This window comes from Lepidothrix coronata, unplaced genomic scaffold (genome assembly GCF_001604755.1).
Source record: "Lepidothrix coronata isolate B3197 unplaced genomic scaffold, Lepidothrix_coronata-1.0 Scaffold369, whole genome shotgun sequence".
NCBI classification, from domain to species: Eukaryota; Metazoa; Chordata; class Aves; order Passeriformes; family Pipridae; genus Lepidothrix; species Lepidothrix coronata.
The window spans coordinates 139,836-148,980 of record NW_016690549.1 but is presented as its reverse complement, the minus strand read 5'-3'; the positions used below and the strand labels follow the sequence as shown (position 1 = coordinate 148,980).

At 63.7% G+C, this 9,145-nt stretch overlaps 3 protein-coding genes across 4 annotated transcripts in view; 2 read left to right on the top strand and 1 right to left on the bottom strand.

Moving 5' to 3' along the window:
• Positions 1–586: 586 nt before the first annotated feature.
• LOC108509489 (cytochrome b ascorbate-dependent protein 3) lies at positions 587–2,047 on the top strand. The gene is made up of 5 exons (XM_017838935.1): positions 587–831; positions 895–1,103; positions 1,179–1,333; positions 1,466–1,622; positions 1,719–2,047. The coding sequence occupies exons 1-5, from the start codon at positions 648–650 to the stop codon at positions 1,740–1,742; spliced, it is 729 nt and encodes a 242-aa protein (XP_017694424.1). The 5' UTR covers positions 587–647; the 3' UTR covers positions 1,743–2,047.
• Positions 2,048–2,593: 546 nt separating this feature from the next.
• TKFC (triokinase and FMN cyclase) lies at positions 2,594–8,418 on the bottom strand. 2 transcript variants are annotated; one of them, XM_017838951.1, is made up of 18 exons: positions 8,329–8,418; positions 7,570–7,677; positions 7,313–7,502; positions 7,125–7,235; positions 6,659–6,840; positions 6,500–6,578; positions 5,570–5,659; positions 5,421–5,455; positions 5,237–5,321; positions 5,076–5,165; positions 4,876–4,992; positions 4,429–4,548; positions 4,220–4,357; positions 3,561–3,667; positions 3,386–3,489; positions 3,261–3,294; positions 3,055–3,144; positions 2,594–2,978 (listed from the first exon to the last, which is right to left on the bottom strand). In XM_017838951.1, exons 2-18 carry the CDS (start codon positions 7,573–7,575, stop codon positions 2,808–2,810), a joined length of 1,749 nt encoding a protein of 582 aa, XP_017694440.1. In that variant the 5' UTR covers positions 7,576–7,677; positions 8,329–8,418; the 3' UTR covers positions 2,594–2,807. The 2 variants fall into 2 exon arrangements, with proteins under 2 accessions (XP_017694440.1, XP_017694439.1); XM_017838950.1 differs by lacking the exon at positions 8,329–8,418 and adding an exon at positions 8,164–8,322 and having other exon boundaries at positions 7,570–7,619.
• A 36-nt stretch (positions 8,419–8,454) lies between these two features.
• Positions 8,455–9,145, top strand: part of DDB1 (damage specific DNA binding protein 1) — a 14,887-nt gene continuing 14,196 nt past the window's right edge. The window contains exon 1 of the mRNA XM_017838928.1: positions 8,455–8,617. Coding sequence (XP_017694417.1) covers positions 8,557–8,617 — 61 coding nt within the window. The 5' untranslated portion in view covers positions 8,455–8,556. The remainder of the gene's footprint in view (positions 8,618–9,145) is intronic.

Genomic DNA, 9,145 nt, shown 5'->3' with positions numbered 1-9,145 from the left:
CACACACACACACACACACACACACACACACACACACACACACACACACACACACAGGAACAAGTGACCCTGGGAGCCCCTCGCTGCCATTCCCTGGGAACTCGGCTCTGCACGTCCTGCTCCATCCCTGGATCCGTGCCAGTCCAGGGAGCAGCTGGACCCCCAACACCCCCTCGAGATTCTCAGTTCCCCTTTCTGCGGCTCCTCTGCCGGAGCCGTCCCCAGGTGCCACCACCAACCCCCCTGGATCCGTGCCTGACCTCCTTCCCAGCCCAGGGAGCAGCTGGGCCTGCTCACCCCCCTCAGGGTTCCTGCTTCTCCTTTCTGTGGCTCCTCCCTGGGGGGTGTCCATCCATCCACCCGCCCATCCATCCCTGACCTCCTTCCCAGGGCTGGGAAGCAGCTGGAATGCGGCCACCAACCCTGGCTGGGAAGCAGCTCCGTCCCTGTCACCTTTCCTGGCCTGGGAAGCAGCTCCATCCTTGTCACCCTTCCCAGTCCAGGCCCCCCCCTCCTCTCGGTTCCCTGTGCCCCCCCCCGCCCCCTCAGGGTTCCCAGTTCCCCTTTCCGTGGCTCCTCCCCGGAGCAGCTCCGGACCCTGAGCCGGCTCCTCGCTCGTCCCCAGGTGCCACCAGCGCTCCTTGGCCATGCTGGACATTCCCTTCCCGCCTTTCTGCGCCTTCCTGGGATCCCTGGGCTTGCTCTGCGTGGCCCTGGTGAGCGCCTGGTGCCAGCACTGGCGCGGGGGCTTTTCCCTGGATGGCGGATCCCGGACTTTCAACTGGCACCCGGTGCTGATGGTGACGGGCTTGGTGGTTCTCTACGGAGCAGGTGAGCCCAGGGAGTGCCGGGAATCCCAGCGCCGCCCCTTCCTGACCTTTTTTCCCCTCACAGCTGCCCTGGTTTACCGCCTTCCCAACACCTGGAGCGGCCCCAAGCTTCCCTGGAAGCTGCTGCACGGCGGCCTGGCTTTGGGAGCGTTCGTCCTCACCGTGCTGGGGTTAGCGGCCGTGTTCCGCTTCCACAATTCCAACGGGACGCCCAACATGTACTCCCTGCACAGCTGGATGGGGCTGGGAACCGTCCTGCTCTTCTCCTGCCAGGTGGGAGCACTCCCGGATCCCCCAAGCTCCCCCCGGCATCCCGAGTTTTCCTGCCCTCACTGAGTTTTCCCGCAGTGGGCGGCAGGATTTGGAACGTTCCTGCTTCCCTGGGCTCCCGCCTGGCTCCGGCAGCTGTACAAGCCCATCCATGTTTTCTTTGGCTCCACCATCCTCATGTTGTCCGTGGCTTCCTGCGTGTCGGGAATCAACGAGAAGCTTTTCTTCAGCCTGTGAGTGCCGGGATAAGGGAGGATTGGGAAGGGCCCTCGCAGGGACTGGGAGGCTCGGGGTGGGATTTTGGCTGCATTAAGGGAAAGGCTGGACACATCCAGAACATTCCCAGCCCCACTTCTCCCTCCCAGGAAAAACGGGACCACACAGTACAAGCTCCTTCCTGCTGAGGCCGTGTTTGCCAACACTTTGGGAATCCTGATCCTGCTTTTCGGGGTGCTGGTGGTGGGTGCCCTGGCCAGGCCCAGCTGGAAGCGCCCTGATTCCGACTCCCTGGATTCCCGCCAGGTACCGGGAACATGCTGGGTGGATTTGGGAAGCAGAATTTGGGAGCGCAGCCCCAAGGGTGGGGAAGGATCCCGGCTGATCCCTGTCTTCCCACAGCCCCTGCTCTCCGCCGAGCGCTGATCCCAAAGGATCTCCCAGCATTCCTGAGGGGTTTCCTGCATCCTTGCCATCCCAAGGATTTCCCAGCACACCCAGGGTGTCTCCTGCATTCTCGTGCCTCCACGTGCCAGCTCCTGCCTGGATTTCCAGCTGTGCCAAACCCCAGCCCTTCCCGGTGCCATCCTGGAGCTGCCAGAGCCTCGTCAGGACAAAGAGGAACATCCCTGTTATTCCCATGTGTCACTCCCCCTCCAGGGAATCTGGCTCAGCAGGACAGGGATGGAGCCACTCAGGGACATGGAATAAACCAGTGGCTTCCACAGGAATCCTGCACTCAAATCCACGGGGATAAGCGGAGCCAGGCTGGGATCGGTGGGAGCGGCGGGATCTCGGGAGCAGGTCCTGGCCAGGCCAAGCCGTGCCTTCCAAGGGCTCCTCTGCTCCCTGGGAACGTGGGATAGATCCCCGTGGTCACCCACGGGATTTGGGGTCATGCTCTGCTTCTCCTTCCCTCCGGCCCCCGTGGCCAGAGCCATGTGAGCCCTGTGAGCCCTGTGAGCCCTGTGCTTCCCCCTCCACACCCCGGCTTTCCTCCCTCCCCTGCAGTCACACGATCCCTGTTCCCATCCCCCTTCCCAGCCTGGAGTGACGGGGGGGACACAGGGGGCTGTTGGGGAACATGTCCCTGTCCCAGAGGGGGGGACACAGGGGGCCGTTGGGGGCCACGGAGGTTTTCTGGGATACACATCCCTGTCACCATGGGGGGACACAGAAGGTTACTGGGGGACAATGTCTCCAAAGATTTTTTGGGATACACCACGAGGGGGACACGGAGGGTTATTTGGGATACACATGAGGCGGGACACGGAGAATTGCTGGGGGACACGTCTCCGAAGGTTTATTGGGATACACACCCCTGTCACCGAGAAGGGACAAAGAGATCTAGTGGGGGACACAGATTTTTTGGGATGCACATCCCCATCGGTGTGGGGGGACACAAAGGGTTACTGGGGGACACGTCTCCTAAGGTCTGCTGGGATCCACATCCCTGTCACTACGGGGGACACGGAGGGTTTTTGGGATACACTACTTGGGGGCGGCCAGGGGGTCCCGCAGCCCCCCCAGCACGGCCCCCAGCACGGCAGCCACGGCCACGGCCCCGGGATCGGGATGCTCCAGCCGGGATGAGCGGATGTAACTGGCTCTTCCCGCCCCGGCCTCCATGTGCTTGGTGGCCTCCGCCGCCACCTCGGCGCTCTGCCAGGGAAAAACGGGACGTTTTCCAGGATTCCCATGCAGTTGTCCCACCGTCCCGGCTCCGGGCTCTCCGTACCTGCACCGCGGCCTCCAGCACCCGGAGCGGGTCGGTCCCGGGAGCGCGCAGGGAATGCAGAGCCTTTGCGGCTGCACACAGCGAATCCAGCTGGGAAAAAACGGGAACGGGGCTGGGAGCCAGTGCTGAGGCCAGGCTGGAACCCCCCAGCACCCCCTGGAATTTCCCCCTGGCTCCCCGGTATCCCACGGGATTCTGGAACTCACCATCGTCCGGTCTCCCGGCGCGGCTCCTCCATACCTGTGTTGGATGCAGGGAAATTGGGATTGGGATTCCTGGGGGGGATTGGGATCCCTGGGGGGACTGGGATCCCACAGCCCCGGGCACTGACCTTTGCATGGCGTCAATCCCGGAATCCATGGCATCGGCCCACGCCGCGGGATCGCTCCGGCCGCGCAGGGTCCGGGCGGCCGCCGTCAGGAAGAGCCCGTAGAGCTTTGGGAATACGGTCACCCCCGTCCTGGGAACACCTCCAGGTGTCTCCCCGCATTCCCATTCCCACTTACCACTCCGGAGGAGCCTCCCATCTTTTCCAGCAGCAGGTCGGCCAGGCAGGAGAGGAGCTGGGATGGGGCGGCCGGAGGCGGCCGGGAGCGCATCCATTCCCGGATGGCTGCAGGAATGGAGGGAAGAGCGGGATGGGGGGCGGTCCTGGGCTCCTTGGGGATTCCTGTCCCTCGTGGGGACAAGCAGGAATGCCGTGAGGAAGCTGCCACTGGATGTAGAGACATTCCTGGCCTGTGGCTCCCAGGGTGTGGAAGGGGCATTTTGGGAGTCCCAAATCCCACGAGTGGATGTCCCAGGGAAATCCCCACTCCTGGGATAAGCAGGGACACTCCCAGTTCCATGGGGCAGCTACCTCTGGAAACAGAGACGTTCCAGAGATACAGTTCCCTGTGGAGACTCCATTCCCTAGGGAGGGGCACTTCAGGGAACCAAATCCCAAGAAAGGAAGCCCCCACTCCTGGGATAAGCAGGGACACCCCCAATTCCATAGGGCATTCCTGAGCCACAACTCCCAGGGCATGAGGACCCTGTTCCATAGAAAGAGGCACCTCAGGGTTCCCAAATCCCAAGAAGGGACATCCCAGTGAAGTCCCCACTCCTGGGCGGTGCTGGCTGGGACACCCTCTCCCCACAATTCCCTGGATATTCCCACACCCACCGTGGGCCGCCCGGGCGTGTGTGTGGCCACAGTCCCCATCTCCTGCTTTCCGATCCAGCTGGTTGAGCTTATCCTGGATATCCAGCAAAGTGCTGCACACCCGCTCCAGGACCCGCTGCACCGGCACCGCTCCGGGCCCTGCGGAAAGGAGACATTCCCGAGGGAAACCGAGGCACAGGAGGGGGTCACAAGGGGTTCCAGCTCCGAACCTGTGCCGGTCTCATCCAATGGCTGCCCCGGGACATCCCTCGGCGCTGGAATCTCCTCTCTCCGGGCGGTTGCCGGTCCCGCGGGAACGTTGGGCCAAGCCATGGCCGTGGTCTTGGCATCTGGAAAAGCCGGAGGTGACAGTGGCTCAGGATCCTCCTGGATTCCTTGCTGGCAGATCCAGCAGCCAGGAATTCCTCTCCCAGGCACTTTGTGTCCCATCACCCAGCACCTGGAGACTCCTGTGTCCCCATTCCAGGTGCATCCAGCAGCCAGGAATTCCGCTCCCAGACATCTCACTGACCCTTGTGCCTGTCTCCCAGCTGTGTCCCCTTTCCAGGCACGTCCAGCAGCCAGGAATTCTGCTCCCGGGCACTTCGTGTCCCATCACCCAGCACCTGGAGACCCCCGCGTGCCCATCCCAGGCCACATTCCCGCCGGGAACTCACCGATCAGCCGCAGCAGCTCCTCATCCACCACCAGGAGGGTGAGGGAGACTCCGGCCATTTCCAGCGCCGTCATGAAACATCCCACCAAGGCCCGGGCGATGCGGATCCCTCGGCTCTCTGCGGGATCCAGGAGCCGGGGGAGGTCATTCCAGAAAGTCCAGAGCCAGGGAAGGGGATCCCAAGAAAAACCCCACACTCACCCAGTCTGCGCACGGCGGCTCCAGCCACGATTCCCAGCTCCAGGCAGGATAATCCACCCAGGTTGTTCACCATGAGCACCACGGAGCACCCTGAGGGATGAGGGGCGGGATGAGACCGGGATCAGGGATTTGGGGGGCAGGGGGGATCCAAGGGAGCTCACCAGGGGTCAGGGATATGTGGGAAGCATTGGATGGATCCGTCATGTGCTTCAGCATCGTCTCCACGGCCTCATCCGCCGGCAGCACCTGGAGGGGACACAGAAGGTGGGAAGAGCAGAGTGGGGGGATGTGGGAATGCAAGGGAGGTCTGGGAATAGGGAGGACACAGCGGGATCCCCCCCTCACCTTCATCCTGCGCACTCCGGCCTCTCCGTGGATCCCTAGGGAGACGAGGCCGTGTCACATCCCACACTTCCCATGGGGGACAGGGAATCTCAGTCCCCCCCAGGGATCTGGGAGGGATCCAGAGTGGGATCCAGGGAGCCCCTCCTCACCCAGCCCCAGCTCCATCTCATCCTCAGCCAGCTGGAACGAGGGCTTGGATCCCGGGATGCTGCAGGGAGACAGGCTGAGACCCAGGGTACCTGCACGGGAAGGAATGTGCCGTTAAACCTGCTGGGATTTGGGATGCGGGCAGGGAGGGGGCTCATTTTCCAGGGGGTTGGGGGAATGGGGCTGGTCATCCAGGAGAAATGGGGCGGGGAGGGGAGAGGCTCATTTTCCAGGGGGGACAGGGGCTGGGGGGAAGCTGATTTCCCAGGAGGGATGGGGAGAGTGAGGCTGATTTCCCAGGAGGGAATGGGGCTGATTTCCCAGGAGGGAATGGGGCTGATTTCCCAGGAAGGATGGGGAGAATGGGGCTGATTTCCCAGGAGGGAATGGGGCTGATTTCCCAGGAGGGAATGGGGCTGATTTTCCAGGAAGGATGGGGAGAATGGGGCTGATTTCCCAGGAGGGAATGGGGCTGATTTCCCAGGAAGGATGGGGAGAATGAGGCTGATTTCCCAGGAGGGAATGGGGCTGATTTCCCAGGAGGGAATGGGGCTGATTTCCCAGGAGGGAATGGGGCTGATTTTCCAGGAAGGATGGGGAGAATGGGGCTGATTTCCCAGGAGGGAATGGGGCTGATTTCCCAGGAAGGATGGGGAGAATGGGGCTGATTTCCCAGGAGGGAATGGGGCTGATTTCCCAGGAGGGAATGGGGAGAATGGGGCTGATTTCCCAGGAGGGAATGGGGCTGATTTTCCAGGAGAGAATGGGGCTGATTTTCCAGGAGGGATGGGGAGAATGAGGCTGATTTTCCAGGAGGGAATGGGGCTGATTTTCCAGGAGAGAGAGGGGTAATGGGGCTGATTTTCTGGGAGGGATGGGTCGGAGTGACACAGGACAGCATTCCCATGGGATAATGGGATCCCACAACGCACCCATGGCTTTGGAAGCCGCCGTCACCTTCTCCACGATCTCATCCAAACCCGCTCCTGCCTCCGCCAGCGCTCCCGCCACCTGCCAAGGACAACATCGGATGAGCCACCCTGAAGATTCCCGGAATTCCAAAAATGCCCACGAAGGAGCCCCGGCAGGACCTTATGGATGAGGACGGTGCCGCAGATCCCGCGTCTCCCGGCTTTTCCGGGCGCGGCGAAGGCACAGTCGTCTCCCACCACCACCATCCGCACGTCGGCCCCTTCGGAGCGCGCCCGCTCCAGGGCCAGCCCGAAATTCAGCCGGTCCCCCGTGTAGTTCTTCACGATCAGGAGGATCCCGACTGCGGGAATGACGTGGGAAGAGCGGGAATGACACGGAGAGAACAGGGACAACACGGACGGAACGGGAACGACACGGAGAGAACAGGAACAACGTAGAATGGGAACGACAGAGAGAGAATAGGAATGACGTGGGGAGAATGGGAATGATATGGAGAGAATGGGGATTGCACAGAGAGAATGGGAATGACATGGAAAGCACGGGAATGACGCGGGGTGAAAGGCAATGACAGCGCAGGGATTCCGGGGCAGGAATCCCAAAGCTGCATCCCGGCGTATTCCCGACCTGCTCCCGCCTGTGCGAGCACCCGGATGGCCGCCAGGACGCTGCCCACGGACGGGGAGGTGAACACGGCTCCGGCCACCACTCCGGTCAGCATTCCCTTCCCGACGTATCCTGCGGAGCGGGATTGGGAGCTCGGCGCCGTCTCCGTGCCGGGGGGGCTCCGGGAAGCGGGAATTGCGGGGTCTCACCTGCGTGGGCCGGCTCGTGGCCGGAGCCCCCCCCGGACAGCAGGGCCACGCGGCCACGGACGGCCGAGAGGTCACTCCGCAGGATCACCCGGTGGCCCTGCAGGAGCCGGAGCCCGGGATTGCAGGACACCAGCCCGGCCAGGGCATCGTCGGCACAGCCGGACACCGAGTTCACCAGTTTTTTGGGAATCTGGGGGAACGAAGGGTGGTAAGCAGAGGAAAAAGGGGGATTGGCGACCCCCCTGTCCCGGCCTCACCTCCATGGTAGGGTGGGATCCTGCGCAACGCTTGGACACGGGGCTGGAATCTGCTGGGTAAGAGGGCAAGGTCCAGGCTGGACATGGGGGAGGTCCTGGCACAGGAACCTGGCACAGGGACAGCGGGAAGGGAACGGGGCGGGATGGGAGGGCTGGTGGGAATGGGGGGCTGGGGACGGGGCTGTTCCCAAATGGAGACACCCCCCCCGTCAAGAAGGGATCCCACTTTCGGGAATGAGGATCACGATGGGACCCCCACCAAACAGCAACCATCCCCAAGCAGGGATCCCCTTTTTTGGGATGGGGGATGAGGATGAGACCACCCTCATATAGGGACTTCCTTTTGGGATGGGGGATTGGAATGGGACACCCCCTCCAAAAGGAACCCCCCCCAAACAGGGATCCCCTTTTTTGGGATGGGGGACGAGGATGGGACAACCCCCAAAGAGGGATCCCCTTTTGGGATGGGGAGAAAAAGGATGAGGCCAGCCCCAGAAAACAGGGACCCCTTTTTGGGATGGGGAGCAAGATCCCCTCGGGATATGGGGTGGGCTCAGAGTGGGATACAGGTGGGAGTATCCCGGGGACTCTCACCCCGGATTTTGGAGTCCCCCCAGCACGGGGGGAGTGCAGGGAGCAGGGAGGGGTCCGGACCCGCCTTCCCCGCGGGACACGGGCCGGGATGGGGCGGGGATGGGGCCGGGATCCCCCGGAACCCCGCGGCTTTCCGGGGGGGAGCCCCCGCACCCCGCTCCGCACCTGCGCTCTCCGCGGTCCTCCAGCCGCGCCTCTCGTCTGCTCCGCGCGGTCCTCCCAGCCGGCAGGAGCGGCCTCATCTCGTCTGCTCCTCCCCGGCCTTTCCAGCGGGCCAGAGCGGCCACGCGAGGCTATTTCCGCCGGAAGCGGCGGCGGCGCGGAGCGGCTGCGCTCCCGGTTCCTCCCCGGTTCCGCTCTCGGCCCCCCCGGGATCCCCCGGGACCCCCAAACATGTCCTACAACTACGTGGTGACGGCGCAGAAGCCGACGGCCGTCAATGGCTGCGTCACCGGTACCGCGCGGCGGCGGCTGGGGGGACACCCCTCGGTTTGGGGGGGTTCGGTACCGGAGAGGGTTTGGGAGTCCTCGGACGAGGCGTTTTGGGGTCTCCGGGCGGGGTTGGGGGCACCCGGCAGGGGTTTGGGGTACGGGGGGTGCGGGGAGATGGAGGTGCTGGGGGGCAACGGGGGAGGTGGGGTGCGGGGCGGTTTGGGGTCCCGGGAGGGTTTTGGGGTTCCGGGGGGGCTTTGGGGGTCCCGAGGGCTCTGAGGGGGACGGAGACTCCTGGGGCGTCAGTGCGGGGTTGGGAGCGTCGGGGGGATTTGGGTCCGGAGGAGGGTTTGGGGTATGGGGGGGTGGGTGGGGTTCTGGACGGTTTTGGGGTCCCGGGAGGGTTTTGGGGTTCCGCGGGGGGGCTTTGGGGGTCCCGAGGGCTCTGAGGGGGACGGAGACTCCTGGGGCGTCAGTGCGGGGTTGGGAGCGTCGGGGGGATTTGGGTCCGGAGGAGGGTTTGGGGTATGGGGGGGTGGGTGGGGTTCTG